This window comes from Ambystoma mexicanum, chromosome 1p (assembly GCF_040938575.1).
Source record: "Ambystoma mexicanum isolate Mex_15411 chromosome 1p, UKY_AmexF1_1, whole genome shotgun sequence".
Taxonomy (NCBI): Eukaryota; Metazoa; Chordata; class Amphibia; order Caudata; family Ambystomatidae; genus Ambystoma; species Ambystoma mexicanum.
Window position 1 is genome coordinate 516529055 of NC_090921.1, and position 25339 is coordinate 516554393.

Consider the following 25339-nt stretch of genomic DNA (forward strand, 5'->3'; position numbering starts at 1 on the left):
AAAATATAAGCAAAGGATGTAATGGTATGTAAAAAAATAAAATAATAAAGTGATGGGGAATAGATTGGCAAAAATACTCACCAAAGGATTAGTGTGGATCTTGACAGGGACTGCTTTTCTTCAGAGCTGAGGAGGAGTAATTGAAATCGATGTAAAAAAAATACTGATATTCATTCTCCCCAGATATGGTGGGGAATTCCTTTAATTGCTGGACGGATGTGGGGTGTCTGCAATTGAGGGATATTATGCACGAAGAGGAAGTTGTGTCTTTTGAGCAGTGTAAACCAAATTTCGACCATAGGGGAGGGGATAGACTCTGTTGTTGGCATTTTTTGTTTGTTTTGTTGTAAATGGAAAACTGTCAATAAACATACTCTTAAAAAAGAAAAAAAAGCTCTTCATAAGGAAAGGCTGTTAAAATAAATCTAGACCTGTGCCCTAACAAAATGGCCGACCACGGTGGAACTACGAAAAAATGGTCTTCAAAATATGAGCTGCAGGGGGAGCCCATAGGCAGTGTGGCAAGTCAGAATTAGGAGATGGACAAGGTAGCATTTTGAGTAAAAAAAGCTCTTTATAAGACATCACAAAAGACCGAATTTGTGATGCCCAATTTGACCGCATTGGGTCTGGGGGCGGTAAAGTGAATAAAAAATGTGGAGGTGTAACGGTGTGCTGTGGGGGGGACTCCTCCTGTGTGTATATATATATATATATATATATATATATATATATATATATATATATATATATATATATATATATATATATATATATATATATATATATATATATATATATATATATATAGTCAAAGGAGAAGAACAAAAAGAAATTTGGTCTTTGGGATTCGTTTTTTTTTTTTTTTACTCCGTCAAATTGGGGTAAATCTACCTTTCTCTGGCCTACTCGAAAAGAGTGCTTGTCAGGGTGTCCTACACAATAAACACAAGTCTGATGTTCAAAAAACCTACTCTAAACTGATTACTGCCTGTGATCGAAAAGAACCTCAATTTAACAACGGTAGAATAAGGGTGTCTGCCCAAAAGGAAACCATGGTGGCAGGTTTCCAACCCCACCCTGAAATGTTTATCAAATCAAAGAGGCTCCTTGCACTGTGGCTCAGTTCAAATCGGGAGATCAAATATCTCTTCAAGCATCCCCTCCTTAGGGTGCCTGTGAGTCTTTGATTAGTCTTTCTCCTTGGTTTTGTCAGGCACTTGGTCTCAATATCCAGTTTCCTTTCACCCTTGGAAACCTCCTGGTTCAGGTCCACAGTAGGTATTCTCCTTGGTCTCCCCACCAAGGAATTTCATGGTACCCTCTCGCCAGTGACTTCTTTTCTAGTTTAACCCTCCATGGGGCCTCTTGTCTCATACCCCACCTTGGGGACGGGTTTCTCTAACCCTGCCTTGGCGTCTGGTTAGGCCTTTACGCCCGCCTCTCGGTTCCCTGAGGCGGCCGCATACCTTCTGTCAAATGCTTGGTGCTCTTCGGGGCAGACGTTCCAGTAGGCCGATGCAGCTTTTCTCTCGGGCTCCTTCTCAGGATTCTGCTCATCACAGAGCTGGCGGCCCCTTCCCACTGTCTTTTGGCGGGGCATCTGTGTCTGTTCCTCGTCATGCTTCTCGTTCGCATGTATGCGTTCTCCACGGTTCGGTGTTTATCCATTTTCAAAAAACATGTGGACCACAGGCTTTTTCCAGTCATCTAGAAGATGTATTACAGCACCTATAACATAACATGCAACATGCATATGTATCTTAAATCAGCAAAATGACTGAACATATGCAGTTGTATTTGCAGCAAAAATATGACGGGAATATATTGGAGAGAGGGAGCACGAGGGAGGGCTAAAGGAATGCACGATGTCACGGGGTGAGCGGTAAGATGAGTGAAAATAGGAAGAGAAAGGGGGTGCATGATGAATGAGAGTTCTGCAGGAATAGATGGCACATAGTAACTGAACATTTCTGGTCTTGCATTTTGCTTGTACAAATGACTTATCGGATGTGTGTATTCCATTGGTTCAATTGCAGTTAACAGTTAACCAATACTACAAATCCCAGGAGTCACTTGTTTGTTGATTGGCCAAGCCTGGAAAGAATGCTCCGTTATCTAGTGAGTCTGTTCAGGATAAAAAGGCATCCCGTCTGATTGAAATGGATCTCTTGTTAAATTCACCTGGCGGTGTTTCTGGTGGATATAGTTCAGAATACTGTATCTAATGTATATATTTATGCTTATTATTTGTTTGATGTTTATCAAACTGGAAATGTTATACAAAGCTCAAATGTTATGTTTGTCTGTCTTTATATGTGTTTATTTGTTGTGGTGTGGATCCCTCTTATCTGTCAATTTTTTATTTATTTATTTATTTATTTATTATTGGACCCTTCCTCCAGACTATGTGGATTGTCATATGAGTATATTTGAACAAGGTATAGCGGAATGGCTCAACTGACTTTTGTTTCATGGAATGTTAAAGGGATTGGTAATGCTGTAAAGAGGTGTAAGGTTTTGGCGAGGTTGTGGAGAAGTAAGGCTGATGTGATTTTCCTTCAGGAAACTCATTTAAATGAAGAAAGTGAGAGATATTTGTCCAGCTCGAAGTATTCTCAGGTAATTTCAAATAGTTTTGATTCAAGGTCTAGAGGAGTGAGTATTTTGTTTAGGAAGGGTCTACCGATTAAGATTGAGAAGTCAGTTATGGACGAGGAGGGTAGAATTTTAGTGCTTGACCTACTATATGATGGTAAAAAAATGATTGTTGGAACTGTTTATGCCCCATGCTCTCCAAATATGTCGTTTTTTAGTCAACTGGGCTCCTTGCTAGATGGTATGGAAGGTGAGTCAATAATTCTGGGAGGTGACTTTAATATAGTGATGGATAGTAAGATTGATCGGAAATCTGAATGCAGATACTACAATGGAAAGATTAGTGAAGATTTAATAACATTTGTATTTAAATATGGACTAATAGATATATGGAGGGTGCTTCACCATAATGAGAAGGATTATTCGTTTTACTCACCTGTACATGATTCGCACTCCAGAATTGAATATTTTTTATTAGTAATACACTTAGTGATCAGGTAGTGTCCTCAAATATTCTCGTAAGGGGTATTTCTGATCATGCTCTATTGGATATGCAGGTGATATTGAAGACTGTGAGTGACAGAACTAGAAGATGGAGAATGCAGGCCAATATACTAAAGGATAACTTGGTTACGGTGGGTTTGGATGAGATTATTACTCATTATTTTGCAGAAAATAAAGACTCTGCGGGTATCAGATCAGTCTGGGATTGTTTTGTTTTAAGGCGGTACTACGGGGGGAGCTGATAAGTAGGACGACTCATGCAAAAAAGAAAAATCAGGAAGAGATTAGAGATTTGGAAGTGGAAGTTAAAGAAATGCAAAAGGTTTGTGCTACTGATGATCTGAGCCGTGATAAATTAAAATTGAAACAGTTAGAGGCGGAGCTGAAGAATCAAATACAGAACTTGGCAGGTAAAGACATGTTTTATTCGAAACAGCGGTTTTGGGAGTTTGGGGACAGAAATGGCAAGTTGTTAGCTAATAAGCTTAAAGGGGTGATAACTGATACATGCGTTTCTTCTATTCAAACCGAAGAGGGTAATACTTTGCACAGAAATGGAGATATCTGTGATTATTTTAGGAAATTTTATGAGACACTATATAGGGAAGATATTAATCCTTACACAAATAGTTTGGAGGTGTTCTTTGAAAAGATTTTGGTTTCAAGATTAGCTCTAGAAAAACAAGCCTTACTTGACTCTGCTATCGAGGTTACTGAGGTATGTACTGCCATATCCCAAATGAATGATGGGAAATCACCTGGACCAGATGGGATAGTTTCAGAATTTTATAAAAAATATGACACTGAATTGGCACCAATTTTATGTGACCTTTACAATGACTTTCTTATGTCTAGACTAATGTGTGATTCAATGAAAGAGGCATTGATTATAGTGATTCCAAAACCTAATAAAGATCATAGAAATTGTGGAAATTACAGGCCTATTTCATTGCTGAATGTAGATTTAAATTTTTTTTACAAAATTATGGGCAAATAGATTAAAGTCCTGTATGGGAGATCTGGTTGATGAATCTCAGGTGGGTTTCATCCCTGGTCGGTTTGGTTATGATAATATTAGGACTGTGTTGAATGTGATTGGTGAACATCATGGTAAGGACTCGAATAACATTATTGGTTTTTTCGATGCAGAGAAAGCCTTTGACAGGGTTAATTGGAAATGTATGAATTATACTTTGAAAAGGATGGGATTTGGGCCGGTTTTTATGAAGATGATAGAATGTATACATCATAATGTTAGAGCTCAGGTATTGGTCAATGGAGTTATTTCGGGTTCATTTCCATTGTTGAAAGGTATGCGGCAAGGGTGCCCGTTGTCATCATTTTTGTTTGACTTGGCGCTGGAGCCTCTTGCTGCATATATTAGACAATGTAAATTGATCAAGGGAATTGTGGTTGGGGGGGTGGAAGTTAAAATGTTATCATATGCGGATGATATGATGCTTTTGTTGTCAAATCCAGAAGTGTGTGGAGATGTAATTAAGGATATGTTTAAGGAGGTAGGTGACATTTCGGGTCATAAAGAAAATTGGGATAAAACTGAGATTTTTCCGTTGTCTAGAACATGTGATAGTAATATTTTAAGCTCATGGAATTGTAAGTGGTCGCCGGGGGGGGGGGGTCACGTATTTAGGAATACATATTATTATTTAGGAATACATATTATTGGGGATTTAAACAAATTGTTACAATATAATTTGGATCAGGTAACTGCGAGCATATCATTACTAATAAAGAGATGGTAGAGATTGACATTGAATTTATGGGCAAAGATTAATGCGATCAAAATGGTTCTCTTACCCAAACTCTTATATGTTTTGCAATCCATTCTTTTCATGATTTATAAAAAACAATTGATAAAGGTTGATAGCCTATTCCAATCCTTTTTGTGGGGTGCTGGGAAAAAGCCTCGGGTTCCAAAATATATAATGATGCAAAGTGTGGAGAAAGGGGGATTTGGTTATCCAGATTTACTGAAGTATTATAAAGCATTTTTACTTAAAAAGAGTTCATATTATTTTAGGGAAGTGAATGAAAAGGAGCCGATTTGGCTGAGTATGGAAATGGGTATATGTGCACCATATGATCTGGGGAATATTTACAGTATGGGTAAATTGCCGAATAAACGATTGAAGCTAATTCCCGTGGTGGCAACTAGACAGGTGATGGGGTCATGGTTTCGAGAAAATGGGCATGGCTATGGCTTCAGCCTGGATGCTTCTATTTGGTATAATGAAGCTCTGCAAATAAATAATAAATGTCTAAACTGGATTAGTTGGATTAATAAGGGAATTCTGAAGCTAGGGGATGTGATGGATGGGAGCCAATTGTTGGGATTTGAAGATCTACAGTGTAGATATGGTTTGAATCGGAGAGAACTGAATAGATACTTGGCTCTAGCTTCCATGATTAATTTAAGGATAGGTATGGCTGGGGGTTCTGTTGGGTGAAAACCAGAACGTAGCAAATTATTGGAAGGTCAGGAATATTGTGTACAGACATATATACAATTTATGCCTATTGGTGAAAATATTCAATAGCATGGACTGGACTGAAGGAATGTTGGTCACATGATATTGGGAGGGTTATTACTGATGAGGACTGGAGTGACATACTGAGGGTGAATTTACATTTGGGAGCAGACATGGGTTTGCGTTTGATTCGACAGAAAATCATTGGAAGGCTCTATTGGACACCGGTTAAGATGTTTAAATTGGGTCTTCAATCTTGTGATTTATGCTGGTGCTGTGACATTGATAGAGGCACCCTGTTACATTTACTGTGAGAATGTCCGAGAGTGCAATTGTATTGGCGGGATGTCATTGATAGGATTGATCTGATTTATGGAATAAACTTACAAAGGTCTGCAGCTAATATAGTTCTATTGTCACATAAAAATAGATGTGTGCGTTCTAGAAAATGTACTTATTGGATTGATAGGGCAGTGATGGTAGCAATTAAATTAATTCTCAGAATTTGGAAAAAGAGGAAAAAGCCTAATGTCGAGGAGTGGTTAACGGAGTTGCATATTCTATCACAGTATGATAAGGTTTCATTGGAAAATAAAGATAAAGGTGAGGAATACATAAAGTTATGGGGCCTATTTTTGGCTCTTTATGATTAATGTGACAGTGGAGCTGATCTGGTGGATATGTCATCTGAGGAGGAAAGGGGGATAAGGCAGAGGTGATGGTTTTTTTTTATTTTTATTTTTATTTTATTTATTTTTATTTTATTTTTCTCTTCGCCCCACTTGTGTTGTCTCTTGTGGTGTTCTGTGTATATTTGTCAGTTTGCTGTTATGTTTCGCAGGGTAAAGCTATTATGACAGATTGAAGATGTATGATGCTTATATTGTTCTGGAAATTAAGTTGTGACGCTTTACTGTGAGACATTGTTTACTTTATTGGTAGTTGTTGTTGTTCATTGCAAACTTAATAAAGTGTTTTTAAAAAAAAAATTCACCTCTCCACCCTGCAGTGCCCAGTGGAAAGCCTGCAGAAGACAGTGGATGCATTAAGGTTAGAAAGGTGAAGGCAAGATGGCTAGGTGATTGAGTGGAGACACAGAAGTCACAAGACATCAACTGTTCAGTGCTACCAAAGTTTAAGAAACCTACCTGACTACAAGGACCATGAATTATCTGATTTATCGAGACCTATTCTTTTTCCCTTCTATGCCCACTCCTTAATTCACAAATTTTTCAAACATATGTAGAAGTAGGTTCCCAAGAAAGGGATCCGCACGTTTCGTTTTTTTTAAACTTGCCATTCCTCTACAGTAATTCTTGTTCTGTTTCCCATCATGCATTCAGGTCAAGTACCAAAATGCAAAGTGAGAGGAGTCAAAAAGCCAGGACTGAATGGTCCACACACTTGAAACAGGGCGACTTGAGATTTCTCAAATATCCACAGTGATTTATCTCTAATTTCAATATGCACTGCCAAAGTAACTGACATGTTACCCTCAAATAGCCTTTATTTGAACGGGTATGCAACCATACTGGTTTCTGTTTTGGAATGGGGAAGGATGTTTATTACTATTCGATTAACACATGCAAACATTTTCATCCCAAAGCCCCATGCCATGACGTGCCGAAGCCTGTGGTCCCATTAATATCCATTTGCCTCACAACAATCTCTGCTGCAATTCTTTGTCACAAAGAAGCTCCCCGTTCTCCTTGCACCTTTTCTAAACAAAGAAATGTCATGAAGTCGCTCACACCCTGCTCCCATCTTAATTAGTTTCTTGTACTTTGGTCTGACAATTATTTGTGTCTTTTTCCACTTGAGTCTGTGCTTATCGGATTACATCAAAAAAGAAAAGTTCAATTCTGCATGTTTTTTTTACCACATTTTAGAAAAGACTTTAGGGTCTGCTGGGTTCATTCTAGCAGCTGGCTAGAAAAAGTTGGTGATATTGAATTTGGGGAGGGCATCAAGCCCCATCTGATTTGATTTGCACCATACTTGAACAATGTGGTTCCTGTAAAGTGCCTAAATTGAGCTGCAGAGTAAAACCTCTTATGAATCTCCCAAATAATCTTCAGCTAGCTGGTTTGTTTATAGTCTACTTCTTCCCTGATTTAATTTTTCAGACATGACTAAAAATGAATTGCGTTATGGTTAAGACAGACTGCCTCTATGCTGCACACTTGAAGGAAGATGCTAGCCCCTCGTCTGTACGAATGGTGCCTGACCACTTGCCACCTCGATACAGTTGATTATCTATTTAGGGAATGTTTGGAAGGTGAGGGGTTGGTGCCAGCCGACATCAGTACTGTACAGTACCTGAGAGTTCAAATCCTGGGCTCATGGGTTAAGTAGTGCAAAACATATAGGGACCTACAGGTTGCACACCCCTTGGCTAGGACATTGGTGAATTATTGAAACGCCAAGAGATTATTTTCAAAACAATTCAAATAATCACAAGACTGGCACAGTGGTGGAAAAAGGCAAAAGAAAGAGTTCAAGCTTTGCAGAGGTATAGTAAAGCCAGGAAGTCTGTAGAATAGAGCCGCCAGCCGGCCTTATTTGACATCCATTTGTTAGACTGTTTTTCATTTGAGTATCCTACATCACCAGCCCTTGATACTTTGTTTTCCTGGTTTTGCTAGTGCAGGTGTGTTTTGGTTGTACAAATTAAACCACATTAACAGTTGTTATGATAATCCTCTTTTTTCAGGTGGTATTTCGGGGCATGAAACACAAGGCAAATGTTTGCGAGGATTGTAGTGGATAACTATGATTAAAGCTGTTAAACAAGCAAGTGACAAGAACACAAAAGCTAGACTGCACATGATTTCAGAGCACACTGTTGCTTTGGTGTCTTGTATAACATGAACGAGATCCTTAGGAGCGCATTGAGATCCTGGATCATATGGCAGAGTCCAGAACAAAGAATGGATCCGGCAGCCGCGTCAAACAGAAGCATGTGTGCGCCATGGAAGGGTGCAGAAGGAGGATACTGACACACAGGTGGCATAATGATTGCTATAAACATTTATTTGTTTGATAAAATAAAGAGAAAACCTAACTTTCCCAATCTCTAGGAGGGATTTCCCTGCCCCAACTTAAATGCTAAGGGTGTTGTCCCAATGTCCATGTAAATCAATAGTTCACTGTCTTGTGTCAAAACCCTACTTCTCTCCCTTACCCTTGAACCTAAACTAGAGATAAAGTAAATGTTATTGATCCAGAAGAGTGTCTCTCTTCTTCTGTACTGGCAATAAAAGTTCACTTTCGGATTTGGTTTCTCTTGGGGGAATGGATCCCTTCCCAGGTTCCAAACTGTTCTTCACAAAAACAAGGAACGTTTAAACACTTCTTCTTAGCAACCACACTGCCTGTGTCCCTCCTCCCGGTATCTTAATTTAGCAGTTCAACGCAACCAGGGGGAATGACTCCCTGGTCCTGGTTACTGGAAGTATGACTCACTTCTCCTGGTATTTGGGCTTCAGAGTTCAATACAACCAGGGGGAAGACTCCCTTCCCCTTCCCCTTCCCCTGCCCTTACTTTCACTCTTATAAAACAGTTCAACAACACCAGAGGGAATGACTCCTTTCCCCTGGATTCTCTCTCAATTTAGCAACGCAGTTCAACTTCAACAACACCAGTGAGAATGGCTCCCTTCCCCTAGCTTCTCTTTTGCTTTCAGGCTGCTCAACAATAGAGTCCATATATTGATGGGGTCCTTGATCCGGGTTCCTCCCCTGTAGCTCTCTTGGTGCACTACCCTGCCAAGTACTGCCACGAGGAAGATGGTTTGTAGTTTCCCTCTGTTTTTGGTCCCAGACATGTACTTCTATGCTTCTTTGCTTCTGCAAACTTGGTTTACTCTCCTGCCAAGTACTGCCATGAGGAAGATGACGTGTGTTCTCTTGATTTGTGCCTTTAAGGTTTGGGGCCTGACCTATTCCCCTGTTGTGGAACCGCTTCTTATGGCTCTCCTCACTTCTCTCTAACTCAGGGTTTGTATCTCAGCCCCTGAGTTCTAGATCTCTGCTTTCTATATTGTTGCGCAGTAACTCGGGTCCTCTGGTACCCCCACCGGCCAGCCCGTTCACTCCCATACATTCTGGGACTTTTCTTGTGGGCTCCAGTCTGCCTTGGGGTTTGCCTTCGCTCGGTTTGGTTCTCACTGGGCTTCCTCAAGCTTCTCGAGCATTGCAGCGATTCTGCAGCTGCTGGCCTTCTGCAGTACACGTACCCGTTATAGACTGATTGGTCCACCTCCCCTTCTGGGTTGGGTTACTGCTTCACCAAGGGTCCCTCAGTGTCAGACCCGCTGGGGAGTGAGTCTGCTCCTCTTCGGCGTCCCAGACTGCAGCCACTTGAACTTCCCACGCCGAGCAGTTTCCTGGTCGTCGGTTCCTCCTGGGATGCCTGAGCAACATTGGAAGTCCTTTGTCGCTTTTTTATCTGATCTTGCGGTGGATAACTTGAATGCTCAGTCAAGTTACATGGAGCGTTCTCTATGGCTCTACACCGCTTCCTCGTCCCAGTACTTATCTGATATGCTCCCTTTTGGTCATCCCTAATCTTCCTTGTCAATATCTCTGAGACTCACAGACGAGTGCCTGGAGACTGCCCGTGGGTGGTAGCGGTGTAAAGACCGGTAGGGGGTGTCTGTACTTCCGCTCTCTATATGGTAGAGGAGAGGCACAGCAGACCCCAGCCAAGATTCTCTATATTGTAGCAATGGACGAGCAATCAAGGCCTAGCTTCTCAGGAGGTGAAGTACAGTGTAGTCCCCGAACCCCCACAAAGGAATGTCCACACACTGTATTACTGAAAACACAGTCTTTATATAATTAATATACAAAGGTATGTACATGATCACAATAACGCCCTTTGTACTTGAAGTCAATAATGATAGATATATACACGTCTAGAGTGGTACCACTAATGTTATCAAATCTCATTAAAGTGCATCGACCATACGGTTAAAATGCCACGCAGATCAATAACGAGTAAACCAGCAATAGAGATGGGCAGGAACGTAAGATGGGTAAAACAATGGGCAGAATACTGGCCCCTACCTCTAGGCGCAGTTCTGAGATCCCCCCACCTGCGCAACCTGTAGATAAAGATATATAGCACAAGCCCAGTCCAAATGTTCAATAGTCTTACTTCTTCCTGTTAAGGTTTTACCCCCGCCAATGTACCTGGTGGAGTAGAGTTCTCCGACGATGCACCGACCGATTCTTCTTGAGTGCCTCCCTTTCAGGTGGGAGCCACGGATCGTCGAGAGGTGTCGGGTAACTTGGCGTTCGGTGTCGGGGAATCGACGGCCCTTCTTGAGTGCCCTCCCTTTAAGGCGGGAGTCACGGGTCGTCGAACGTCCGACGGTGAACAGGGTGAACTATGGCAGGGAAGTGGCAGCTGCGTTCCTAGCGGTGCTCGTCGACGACAGAGCGTTGGCGTCCTGCAAGGAAGAGGCGTGCGGGGCACCTCGGTGACAATAGTTCTGGACCGCAAAGAGATGATGAAGAACTGTGGCCCAGCAAGGGCGTCGAGTCCTCTGCGTCTCTGCAGTCTTTAGGTGGCGGGAAACCCACCGGTGGATGCTCCTCAGCGCGTCGACGGTCGGGCCTTCTCCAGCGGGAGACGAGCGGATGACGATGCAGACGAGAGCGTCCGATGATCAATGGAAGTTCTTAGGCAAACGGGAGCACGGCGGCTCCGGTCGGCGACAGCGGTCGTCGACAGTGGCGGACAACAGTCCGAGTGCTTCTCCTTGGAGTTCCGCAGCAGTCCCCGTATAGGGTCGGCAGCCTGTCGTAGGTCTGTCTACCAGGGAGCGTTGGCAAAGATCAGCTGTGCACGATGGTCCCTCGGGAAGAGAGCGCCTTACCAGGTCCTCTCTGGGTCAGTCCTTGGAGGCACAACAGCTTTCAGATTTTGAAGGAGAGCAACAGCAATTATTCTCGTCCAGCAGGGCTTCAAGGTCAAGCGTCAGTTAATCCAGTTACTCGTCGTAGTGGACTTCAGCTTCTGAACACGATTCCTAGCAGTGAGAGGTCCCCAGATATACTGTTGATCTCCCATTCATTCCGCTGGGTCACACTCAAGCATCCAATCATGACTACGGGCATTCATGCAGGCAGGCAGCCAATCGGGCACACAAGGTATTCAGGCAATTCACTTCTCTCCAGACACTCACAACAAGTTATGTGTATTGGGACAAGTACCGAGCCATTCAACACTCCAACCTGCATTCATACCGGTTTCGGGCAGGGTTTTCTCAGTCATTGTGTCAACCACCAGATACTAGACACCCACAACACAGAATGTATATTCGTCACACACTCTATTCACCCAGGTCCCACCCACAGGAGGTACCCACAACATACATCACCGGGAAGGCTCCAGCTAGTCTGACTTGGCCTTCACAACAACACCATATATGGCACTTCCATCCAACAGCCAATCAGGGGGAAGGGACAGAGTCAGGGCTTCCCAGGACTTTGGGAAAACAAGGTAATGGGTAAAAGAAAGCAAGAGGCCACCGGGGCCATGTTGTTTTTCATCAGGAATCAACTGATCCCAATGTCAGGGCCGGGGTATCCCAAAATGGAGGATACTCCGCGCACCTGTCAAATTCAGCATGGAGCTGCCGCCACCCCATACCCTGCTCTGTGGGCCACCCACAGGTGCCCAAAAACATACACTAGGGGCACAGGGTTGTACCCCCACCCATGGGTGCCATAAGGGTATCCCACGGGTCCGTTCACCAAACCAAAAGAGAGAGAGCTGCACCGCCCGGAGTCCCACATGAACTCCTGCGTGAAAAACACGACAGAACACACGATAAAAAGCAGTAAAGGACAAGGATACGGAGGCCCTGTCCCTCCGATGCATTTCCAGCATCACAAGCGGTGCACGGTATAAATCAACATAACATTTAGAAAGGTATATGGGATTATTGCTGAAAGGGTTAAGATCTAGGGGATTTGGATGTGTGTTGGGTGAGGGATGTCAAACCGCTTTCTCCCGAGATGCTCTCCCTTGTCCCCCGAGGGGAGGTTTCTTCCCATGAGATCCTCCCGCTGAGTACCACCACTAAGGGGACTATCGGGTAGCAGCCTTTGCCCTGTGTCTGCTCTACTGGTAGACCTCGTACCATGCTATTATTATTTTGGACTTACACTGGTGTTAAGACAACCGGGCTTTCTCTCCTAACTAGTTATTATATGTCGAACAAAAATCCATGCTTGCATTAAAAAAAAAAGTGGAAACCTTATTAGAGGAAGACATGGCTCTGTGCTCTGAAATAACTTGCGTACATACAGTGCATTTCAAAACACCAAGTGACACAAATGACAGGCGAGGTTTGTGTTGATGCGATGTGGAATGAATTAACAGCATTCCCTGTACACCAGATTGTTCTGCATGGCAGGGAATTGTTCTAGATCATATCTGTTTTGCCACCGTGTAGCAGGTGTCAAGATGGCAGTTCATGTCTCCTCAGATGAAAGCAAGCAACTTGTTTCTTACATTCCACACCTTGCTCTTAGAATTTAAATCTCGGGTAACTTTGACATGCCAGCTATTTTGTTTTCCTCTTCTGGGGCTAAGCCTTTAACATGTTTTAGTTAGCAAAATGGTCAACTAGTGATGTTTACAGGCTGTACAGCATAAAAGTAGAAATCTAAAACAGTTGAAGCTTTCTTTACATATAGCACTCATGAGTTTTTAAACCCCACGGTGGTGTGAACTGTTCAGACCATTTAACATCAAGTAATTTTACAATCACATTAGCTAATTCAGCTTTACATTGTATGTCTGGCGAGGAAGTGTCCTTAATTGACCACGAGATGACATGTAGCTGTGACCAACATAAAAATTACATGTTTCGCCCCACCTCCTTGCAGTCTGTAACCAGAACCTGCTTGTGTGCTGGTGTTCTAGTAAGAATCATTGGACCTACAGTATGGTACACCTAAGCAATCTGTCCTCTCTTTAGAAAATCAAAAACTGTGGAATGCTGTGTATAACCACCAGTATAACCCTTTGACTGTCCATTGGACAATCAGCAGGCTCTAATAACTGGTAGGGTCTGCAGATTGAGAATGCCACATTCCAAGGCCACTGGGAACAGGACCGCCAGGGGGATATTTGTAATGTCAACAGGCCCTGCTAACCTACCCAAAGCCAATTCCACATGACTGGCCAGGCAGATTTCAAATTTGACAGGCTCCTGCTTAGCCAAGTTCATGTTAATACCAAAAGTGTAACACGCATTACCTCATGAAGTAGAGAATGCTAATCCTTTTATTCATATAGCCCTGTAAAGACATTACTTACATCTACACTTTATGCTCTTTAATTTTCTTTCTTTCAGATGAAATGATGACATACGTTTATAATAGCTTTGTAGATCTACTACACGTTAAGGACCCTTAAAATCTTGTTAATGCCCTTGCTACGCTCTAAACGTTAACTTGTTTTCAGGGCCAATAATGGCAACTAGGGCCCTTGGGTGGGGTCTCTAAAACTTAATTATAACCCTAGAGATGTTCATTAAGCATTCTCATTGTACAATCTGCAACATCTATACGCTAGTAGAGACTGCAGATTCATCAAAATACCACATTTTCTGATACCAGTAACGGGCCCATGACTATGTGCCTGCTGCCAATTCCAACTGAATAGGTGGCTTTCAATATTACCAGGGCCCTGTAAGTATCAAAATCGGAGTGAGCATTACCTCCAGGAAGTAGAGAACGCTAACCTGCCTGTTATATAGGCATATAAAGGTATTACTTGAATCCACCATTTATGCCCTTTTGACTTTGTAGTTCGTTCACATGAAGGAGCGATGCAGGTCATAATGGCTTTATAGACCACCGCATTGTGGCATACATGATGTTATGGCCCATAAACCCTGGTCAACAACCTTGCTGCACTCTGACCTTTAGTTCTGTCTCAGGAACTATAACCCCCATTACTGCCCTCTCACTGGGCAGGGTCCGAAATTAAGATTCAATGAGCAGGAATTAAAACAGCTTGTGGGTGCCAGGCTTCACCCAGTGCGCAGGAGCTACCGCTGGGGGACCCAGGCGCGAGTACCCAGCGCACCGTGAATAGTCGAAACTTCCATAGGAGAGGCAAACTAACGTTTTGTCCATTATGTACAATTCTTTGTGTAAATGTTGACTAGCGAAGTCCTAATTCTTCTTTAATAGCATTCTCAAATACTCAGTTAATGTCAAATATGCATGTTTGTACGACATCAATTGGCCTGGGGAGCCTAAAATAGCTCCTGGTAACTGTTGTTTTCAAGTTAACCAGGCTCTCCCAGGGTTGGAAGCAGGAGCTAAATGGCGACTAGCTCCCTTCAAATTCGAACTGCTAATTGGCATAGGTTTGCCAGTTTTACAATGTCTGATGTAGAAGTGTTATTAACTGGCTTTAAGATGACATGTAGCATCACCAACACGGTTAAACGAATGTGTGCCTGGCTCCTTGCATGCTGCAACTAGAACCCTACTTGTGTGCAAAAAGGAGCCATGCTGGTACGTTGGTTGACTGATTGACGACAATAGTTTGCCTACCTACACTTTCGCCAAAATCAATTTTTCCACTTTTATTACTGCAAAATGCAGGTGGAGACCCCGCCCCGCTTTTGCTACCCACACTCCCATGTATAACTGAACCAAACTTACCACCTGCATTTTGTGCAGACAAGTGTACAAACCAGTGAAAATTCATTTGGCGAAGTGTAGGTGAGCAAAGTGGGCTAGACAGATGCACCTGTCCTCTTGCAGGGCGAGAGCTTTGATGTTCACATAAGGAACATTGGACCTACAATATGATACATTGCAGTAGGTTTCCTTTTCTGAAGACAGTCCAGAAATGTGCTGTGGGGGGGTTTCTTCTTTTTCCAACAAGGTTTTTCATGCAGGCTGTAACAGTGGACCCATTTTTGGTCGAAAGTAAAATGGTTGAATTGTTTCACATTTTCTTTATTAACTGCAAAAAGGTAGATGATGGGTTAGGTAGGTGGGGGAATGGAGGGGGCTGGCTTTAACCACCATTAGATTCCTTTATTTCATGCTACTCCTTAGTTCTTCAGAGGAGTCATTTTGTAAGAAAAGCAAATTGCATGCTGGGGAACGCCTATATTTGAACTTTTGCACTGTTGGATCCCCTGCTTGCAATTTTCCCAAGACGCTCCAGTTAATTGATATTGAGCTGTTTCTTTCATGCATTAAAAAGGACCTTGTATAAAGTGAGTGCCTTTCTCAATGCCACTATACACCGTACATGGGGCCTCATTCCGAGTGTAGCGGTCCGGAAATAAGGGTGCCAGTAAGCTCATTGGCACTATTGTTTCCAGACCGCCACATTGAGTCTGCCGGAAGGGGCCATTGCACCCAGCCGGGTCAGATCATCTGGGCGCAACATCCCCTGCAGGCACACTTTTCACTGAAGCACCAGCACCATTGGTAACGGTGCCGGTGCTTCCGAGTCCCCATTCCCATGGAGTCCTGTGTGACAGGTTATGAATTGGCACTTTTTAGATGTTTTTGTAGAATTTATTTGAGCTTTATTTCTGTTGTAAATCTTCATATTGCGAAGGTTTCAGCATAAGAAGTGCCCTAAGACGTTTGCAAGGCTGCACAGCCCTCTAGTGACAAGAAAAGATGCAAGGTGAAGTGCATTTGTTTCGCAGAATTTCGTCATAAGAACCTAAGGGCCCGATTCTGTGCTCATGATAAAAAGAGTTTGTAAATATGACATGTCGGGCTTTCCAGCAGCAAAAGCTGCTAAAGTGTCTTGTTGTGGGGGAAACATGTGCTTCAGTGTCATTGCGAGCATGTCTTAATACTGCCACTTTTCTAATTTAAGAACGTTTTCTTAAAACTTCATTAAACTACAAAAGTGGTGCTGCAGTCTAACAAATGCTATTTTTATAAAAGGGAAAAGGTGTGCAGTAGAGTTTAATGGCACCTCACAGGTGACGTATTTTAACTCCTTTTTTGATGCGCTAAACCAGTGCTGCTGGAAGGAGAGAATCCCCTCCATGTGGCTGCCCTGCGTTCCTGATGGTTGCTAGTGCTGTTGTCAAGCCGTACGTAATTCAGGCACATCCAAAAGTCGAGGCTTTCACGTGCCTATACCACTTTTTTGTCTTTATACGGATGTGGTGAAGAAACACTTTACTACATTTGCACGCATCTCAGAATCGGGCCCTCAGTGGTGCGGTGTACACAAAACTGCGTTGCAAGGAGTCACTGCAATGACCAATGAAGAATAGTAAGGTGGTTGTGTGGGGTTGACGTGAGTTAAGAAGTAGTCGTGGAGATCGAGTATTTGAAGGTATGGGTGCTGGGAGGCCAGGAAAGTCTCGGATTAGGTAAGCGTGTGTATCGTTAGTTTTACAAGTGTGATTGAGTGGGTGGGATGTTGTTACTGAGTCAAGAAGCATAGTTAAAACTTATTTATCAATCTTTTTTTATTTTCTTGTGAGTACTGTTAGAAGTTATTTTTAAAGTGTTTTTCTGCCACTAGTGTGGACTTGTAGTGCAGGGTTGCATCAGAGTGCAGTCTTGCATTGATTTAATTTTCGGAGGACAGGTCTGACATTGCATAACAATGGCATCACGCACATCACAAATCAATCCAACCTCGGATAACACATTGATGCCTCTAAAACTGCAGCCTCCCAACTCGTAACCCCACCAAGCAAAACATTGCCATGGGGCGTTTTAACCTTGCCAACAACTTTAATTAGATCTTTATCAATGGTGAACCTACAGCATATGCTTGGACCTTGGCACTTTTGGCTGGAGCAATGTTACTTTCTCAACAGAGTATGTTCTCGTGCTCCCAGTTCTTCCTTTCAATGAAGCAAATGGTAGATAGAAATGTATGTTATTTAACATACGTTTTCAGCACCTGTAGTATTACATTGAGGAAGTCTTCATATCTTCATGCCCAGTGCAGTCTATTACAGAATGCAAAACCTATTCTCTTTTGTATTCAAGCATTATTTTGTCCATATAGTGGAGTCTTATGTTCCCCATTAGAAAGAAACTACACAGTTTTTTAGGATCTGTTTGATTTAGGGAGATAATCTTTGGTTCCCTTTATTTCGACAATATTGAACTAAAGGCTGTCTATGCAGGGATTGTGGGCACCAAAACAGTGACAGTGTCGCAACACATTCTGTGTTGCAGGGGTGGTAAGATCCTGGTGTTCTTCATGGGCTCTAAGCTCTAACTAAATGTCCCTATGGAGGAAAGGAATATGTTCCTGGATGCATCCAGAGAACAGCCAAAGGGACACTTGCCCTATCCTGGCTCACTACTTTCATACAATTGTATGAAAGTAGTGAGCCAGGATAGGGCAAGTGTCCCTTTGGCTGTTCTCTGGATGCATCCAGGAACATATTCCTTTCCTCCATAGGGACATTTAGTTAGAGCTAAGAACTTAAGCTATAGGTTTGAACTATTTTAACAAAATAGATTCTGTTTGTGATGTGTTGGAATATACTGGGGGAGACAGAATCCAGATACCCATGTGACTCTAATTGTATTGACACTTCATGGGCTCTAACCTGGCTTAAGCTTTGCTACCGCAGGCCTCATGATGTCAGTTACATGGCATCACTGTGCATGTTTTTTTGCCTTTTTCCCCCCTCTGGATAATTTCACTGACCAGGGCAGGCAAGGCTTGAGCACACTCCACTTAGCTATATTAGGTCGCTATCTTGGATATTAACCTATGCCTGATGCTCTGTTAGTTGATAGTTGTCTGGTGAGTCAGACTGTCAGTACTGTGCAGAAGCTGTACAGCAAGGCTTTGTAGAAAGCAGATACTGAGAACTTGAAACCCAACTGGTTTGCCATCAGTGCAGTTCTTGAAAGATTGTGATTCCGTTTGTTTTGCTCATCCCCAGATTTGAGAAAGTAAGGATGCTAAAATAGGAGTGTGAGAGCTGAGTGGGATTCTTCCCTCCCATCCAGGGTTGCTTCTGTTTAGTTATAATAGCAAAATAATCGTTGGGAAGGGGCCCTGCCACATTACATTTTCACAGGCTTTTTTCTGATTTTCTCACTGGTGTTTTTTTTTAGGGTACTATGTCATTATCTCGATTGTTGTAGGTCGCCTAACCAAAAGACCGTTTTCTTTTTAGGGGGGTGGGGGGAGGTCGGACGGCTTTAGTCAGCCTACAAAAATTGAAATGTCATTTCTTGGCACACCCACCCTCTCTTCCCGGATATACTCCAAATCGAGGGGGATTCCCCCCTGAACTCTCCTCCCTCATCCCCCACACCTCCATCCCCTCCTCCCACCAAGACGCACAAAAACACACATGCACATATCAACTTACCCGTTCTCCGTCAAGGCTGCTTCCGGGTCCAGGCGTGCTTGTCATCCCCTTCGCGGACTCGTGTGCATTGCAGTGGCTGACAGTTCTATTGAGAAAGACCGCTCTGTTCAGTTACACAGCGGTCTTTCTAAATCTTTTTTTTTTGTGTGATTTTTTTTATTTTTAAAAGGGTCTCTTGTCCTAATACCGATTTTAGGCTTTGAATCCCATACACCATTCACAAACCACTCCTTTCTGGTTCTGACAACTGAAGCCTTCAATCCTGACTGTAGCCAGGACCTTGCAGGTCAAAATCCAAATCCCATTCAATCTATTGCACGATGCAAGGCCTGCATGTTTGACTTGGTGCTACATTTGAGTAGGGGTTGCTTGTATGGATACCCCCGTGGTACAGCAGCAGGTTGTGTGCTGCAATAATCACGCACTGTCTCCAACCAGTGGAGCCTGCGCAGCCAGCTGTGGGAGGTCACTATCACAGGGGGCACATTTGTCTTTTTGGGCAGTATGCCATGAGAGGCTTTTTACCAGTCAGAGGCATACGCAAGATTTGTGTCCCTGATGGGTGGGGCCTTTCAAAACTCAACAGAAAAAAGTTTGATAAACCAGTCAGAAAAAAGGTGAAATACACATGAGCCTCATGCCAGAAGCACGGTTTGACTATCAACCTCACAGTAGTGTATCTATCAGCCGATCTGAGAGTTTCCATGCATCTATTAATGTGTTCCCACTTTCCTAAACCCTCCCCCATTTATTCTTGCTAGCCTCTAAACTTGAAACATAAGCAGTGGCTTCATCGGGACACTCGTTCATTTTGTGTACTGCGTGTAATAAACAGTTGTAAATGTTTGTAAATTAATTTATTCACCTTCATAATGTACGGAAAGCTCGCCCTTTCCTCACTTTTCAGGCATCTAAACTCCTAATATCTTCAGTGATCTTCTCTCTGCTCTTTTATTGTTCCTCTACTCTCTCTGGGCCCCAAAGTTCTCATCTTGCCCCTCTTTAATCACTGTTTAATTCCTCTATTATTTTACTCTCTTTTTCCCCTATCGTGACTCTATTTGTTCCTCTCTTGCTACACTTGGCTGGCTCCTTTTTTTATTCACAAATTAAATTTCACTTTTTCTGCCTCGTCTTCAAATCTCTATACGGACTTGCCCCTAACTACCTCGCTGTCCTTCTATCTTCTATATCCCTACTCGCTCTCTTCAGTCTTCTTCCCTTTTCAGACTCATGGTCCCTCGTCCTCCATGTGCCCAGTCCCGCTTTCGATCTTTTCAACTTCTTCCTCCCCTAAACTGGAATGCCCTTCCTCTCTCACTTTGCTCTATTCCTACTCTGTTTCGTGCTTCCCTGAAAACGCATTTTCTTCAACATCCCCGATTGTATGTGGCCTGGATTTGTCTACTTAATTGTCCAGTCATTTTGATTGTACTGTACTTTTTTTAAATAATGTTCAGCGCTTTGGATTGAGGCGCTTTATAAACTACAAATAAAATACAAATGTACGGTTTACATTTCTAGGTGGAAAGTTGGTGCAATCTCGTTATATGCAGCAGTACGAGAAAAAAAAGATTGCAACGGTAAAGTGAAATTTCACCTACTTTAACCACAAGGCGATAAGGGCCTATATGTTTATCCTGAATTCTCATAGGAAATCATTGTAGGCTCCGCCTTTGTTTTACTTATTCTGTTGCCAGTCCTTGTGGGAACATGTGCCCAATCCTGCTATGTGACTCTTTGAGGATGCCCCTTATATAGAACTAATTTTGCAAATCTTTGGAATGTCAAACGAATTTCTAGCATCTACTGTGATCTGTGGTCTTCTATAAAATTGTCCTGTTGCGTGGTATCTCACTATTCTCCTAGGGGGAAAAGTGGAATTTGTCAGGGAGTGACCATTTTCCTTGAAGTACTTTATTTTGTTTTATTGTTTCTGTACATTTTTCATTAATCCTTTCATGTGTGGTTTAACAGGCTAATTTGCAAAATACTACCATCTATTCAGGGGGAAAGGCCCCCGAGAGAACTGGCAGTGGGACGCCCACAAGAAGGTCGACAGCGCCTCCGAGGTTCAAGGCTCCTACCGGTGGGTTGTTTTGCTAGAACTGTTTTGATGTAGTTTGATGGATCTTTAATGCTTCGAAAATTAGCTAGCGGAGCAGTACGCCAGCTTCCTCATATATAAAACGCCCACAGTGGTCATGGAGACTTTTAAACTGAACCTTTGTGTATTATATTATTTTTTAATCATTGGGGCTCAGTTTTTCAGGCCCTTTATTTAGGTATATTAAAACGAACTTAATGCACACATTTCAGTTTTTGCACCGGGTACTAAATTATCTAAAATCCTTCCAAAGAATCTGTGCAGCATGATACAATGATTCTTATGAAGTGGTGATGGTCGAACAGCTCTTGCTCTATTAGTAAATCTTCTGCCACAATGCAGGTCTGTGAGCCTGCTCAGTTTATCTGTGGCAATTCTCTAGGGAGATTTTTTCTTTTTCAGCTCCTAAGTGTAAGACCGTGTTTGATCCATTACAGATGTTTTTGTCTAGAGGGGGCTCAAACGAAGAAGATTCCTCTCTCAGGTGATGGATGAAATCTGTCTAGATGAACAGCAAGCCTTTCAGCATAGCTTTTTCTTTTTTCTGTAATGCATTCTTTAATTGGACTGTGAAGCAGTAGCTCATATGGCTACTATCGCAGAGGTGTACTGCAAGGGGGCCCCTGCATGTTTTATTTTATTTTGTTTACTTATGAGCACGGACGTAGCTCTGAGAAGCAGTGGGGTGCTGTACAGCAGTGGGTTCATAGGAATACAGGCAAGGGGGCAGAAGTTAAATTATTACTTTGTTGTATACAGTTAAGCACCAGAAGCAGTATTTGGGGGTGAGGTGTGACCGGCCGGCAGGTGGTTTGTATTGTGCATGAAGAGGTGTCTGATTTGATTTGCTCATTTTTAACACACTTATGACCCCATGCGCTGGGCATGTTTTTCTATTGGCACAGCCGCACACTCTTTTGCCTGTCACCTTAAAGGTCTACCTGAGGTGTACGTTTTAAAACCATGTTTCAGATAGGAAGGCACATTGTCATATATTTCTTTATGAACCAGAATCGAAGCCTTAAACTTAACTCTGGAGCTAAAGGGTAGCCACTGGAGGTTTCACAGTTTTCGTGTTGGGTATTGTCTCTGCAGGGTATTCATCATTATCCTAGCAGTAGCATTTATCAGAGTTTGGAGGCAAACAGTTAAATCTGTAGGAGCTCCTAAGAAAATGGAGTTACAGTAATCGGCTCTGGACCCTATTATTGCACAGGCAATGTAGCCTAGGTGCTCTTGTGTTAAAAATGGTTTAATCTGTCGACGCATAAGATGCTACGTAGTACAACTATCTAATTTGCAGATTTAGACTTAGTCATATTGGAATCTAACATTACTCCTAGTGTGTTCACCTTATTTTGGGCCATGATTTAATTCCCCGGCAAGAACAGCTTCTTGTAAGAGGCAGAAGAGTTTGCTATGTTGATCTCGTAGAGGTGAGAAGAATCTCTGTTTTAGGAGGATTTAAACAGAACCAATTCTCTCGCATCCATCTTTCTACGACATTGAAAATAAATTGGATCCTGTCTAAGACCAAATTCGGCTGCCCGTGAAGGTTGAAAACTGGAGTCTATGCAGTGGGCCACCAGTATCATGGAGGGCTCGATAAACACATGGAAGAGATGGGGGGTTGGGAGATATAGAAAGGGGAAGGCTCCTTGCGGTACTCCACATTTAAGTCGTGTGACATCTGATAGATAAGATCCCAAGCACACACTATTGGTTTGATCACTAAGGAAAACATCAGGCCATCAGCTTCTTTCTGAATTTAGCAGCAGGGTTGTAATCTTTATGCCATTTTGGAAGCCACTTGCTCTCTGAAAGGACCAAAAAGTGACTGGCGCGGGTTTTTTAAACCCTGCAATCTAGATATTTTGTTTTGTGATTGTTCATTTTCTCAGCAAAAAAAATCTATTTTTGTCATTTGTTACTACGTGGGCTTGCTACAGCTTCTTGCATGAGTGGCATCCAGTACTGACTGAATGAGGAGCTCCAGATGCCTCAATTCACATCCCTTTGCATATGTCCACGAAATTGAGGTTTGGCTAGATAGTCGTGATTGGATGGCTGCCAAAACTTTAAATGCTGCATGGATGGTGATTGGAGGGCTGGGGTAGGTCCCCCCTGTGCATGTGTGTATGTGTGGAGATCCTAAACCATTCATCAGAACCTGCTTGGGATCCCATTTGGGGACCTTGATCAGTCTCTATGGCTATCACCACTGGGTGGACTCCTTACCAGTTCCAAACCCAATCAGGGTCCGTAGCAGGGTGGCAAGGCATAGCAGGAAGGGTGTGAGAGAGTGGTCTAGGGCTACAATGAGTCCACACAGAGCAACACCAGTAATTCTAGTTAGACTTGTTATTTATTAGGCCTTTAGTTTACACACTAAGCAGATACAAAATACCAGGCAAATATTGCCACAGAAAACCCTTATAAAACAGATATACATTCACCCTTAGGAGAGATAGATTAGCATTTGATACAATGATCAGTGCAATGCAGGTAAGTAGCTCAGATGTATAAGGATAGAAAGAACTCTTAGAATCAACACAAACGGCGTTCCTACTTGTTGTTAAGTCGAATCCTAAAATGTTTTGGGGCCCAAACATCACCAGTTCCAAAGTATATTTATTTTATTTATTCGTTATTTGTAATGCGCACTACACAGCAGAATTGTGTTTCAAGGCGCATCAAGACAGGGCGGGAGGGATAATGGAAAAAGGTATCGAACAAAAACGTTCTTAAAAGGTCTTGAAGCATTCAGAACGTGTAAGTGCTGTTGCTTGAGAGCAAAGCAGAGAGGGTAGGGGAGGGGAAGTGCAAGGAGGGGGAGAAGGGGCAAACAAAAAAACCTCTGACAAGGTCGTGAGACGATTGAGAACGTGCAAATGCTGAGACATAAAGGGGAGAGAGGGGGAGGCAGGAGGAGAGTGCAGGAGGGGAAAGGTAAGAGGTGCAATAATGCAAACAGTTAAATGTGCAGAAACAAGTAGGTAAACTGCATGAGGAGAAACCAGACATGCAATTGAGACAAACAGGTAGGGTGACTGCAGACTAGAAGTCTTTCCTCAGGGAATGAGGCGCTACATCAGGCATGCAGACAGGAAAAAGCATCACAAGGTTTCAAAGTCAATCCGTAGTTGCAGTAAGTCGATGCAAGACACAGCAAGAATCCAAAGTCAAATCTGTGGTTGTATGTACGTCAGCGTAAACACAGCAAGCATCCAACATCAATCAGTGGTTACATGTAACTCGAGGCAAACGTAGCAAGGGGTAAGGTAGGAAGCATAGAGCAGTGTAAGCGCAGTCCGTAGAGGGCAGGGATGGGGGGTGGAGGTGGGTAAATAATAAGAAGAGCCACGTCTGTAGGTTCAACACCAGTGGGAGCAGGAAGTAAAGGTATGCATAGCAGGTTAGAGCATACGATCAGGGAGAGAGGTAAAGAGGCCAGGGAAGGCATGCAGTCAGGGCAGGATAACGTGGGGAGCACTGCATCACAGGAAACCTATGGATGCCCCAGCTAAGCCCAGAGAAGAGGTGAAACAAGGAGGGGGAGAGCGGGAGAAGACGGGTAGCACAACACATACCACAATCGGAAGGGGGATGAGGGACTGCCAAGGGCATGAGGAAGAGTGGAAAAACAAGGCTACAGGTGACTGTGTGCAGTAGGGAGCCCCAAACCACAGGGAGACGGGAGAAAGATGGCGGGGGAGGGGGAGAAAACACCAGGGGCAAGTGGGAAAACGAGGAGGAAACGGGAGGCAAGGTGAGAGATGGCAGGGATACACAGGGGCAAGCAGGAAGCAAAGAGGAAAAGGCACGAGATGCCAGGGACTGGCTACACAACGGGGGAAAGTGGGAAATGGGGGAACGGGAGTCAAGGTGCGAGATGGCAGGGGATGGGGGACACCGGGGGAAGCTGGAAACAAAGAGGAACAAGGTGGGGGGGGGGGGGACACTGCGGGACAAGTGGAAAAATATAAACAAAACTAAGGCTGGTGAGTGGTTGGTGGGGATGGATATAAGAAGGAAGGGGGCTCCTGAAGATTGCGAAAAGAACTTGCAGAAATAAGGCAATATCAGGTGGCAAAACCCAGGGGGAGGAGGAGAGAGGCCTTACCCTAGACAGATGGACGGAGGAGCGATAGATTAAGGGCCCAACAAGCCCGAACAGGCGTGGATCCTTTACCTGGGGTCCTTTCCATGGGGACTGGTTTTGTCTGCCGGCTCCCCACCATTGGTTGTAAGAACGAAGCGACAGCCAC

At 43.2% G+C, this 25339-nt stretch overlaps 1 protein-coding gene across 3 annotated transcripts in view; it reads left to right on the forward strand.

The window, feature by feature from the left end:
* LOC138574155 (HAUS augmin-like complex subunit 8) overlaps positions 1 to 25339 on the forward strand; it is a 414120-nt gene that overhangs the window by 158195 nt on the left and 230586 nt on the right. For all 3 annotated transcript variants that reach the window (XM_069649390.1, XM_069649391.1, XM_069649392.1), the window contains 2 exons: positions 20489 to 20547; positions 20942 to 21053. In XM_069649390.1, the coding sequence (XP_069505491.1) occupies positions 20489 to 20547; positions 20942 to 21053 (171 nt within the window). The remainder of the gene's footprint in view (positions 1 to 20488; positions 20548 to 20941; positions 21054 to 25339) is intronic.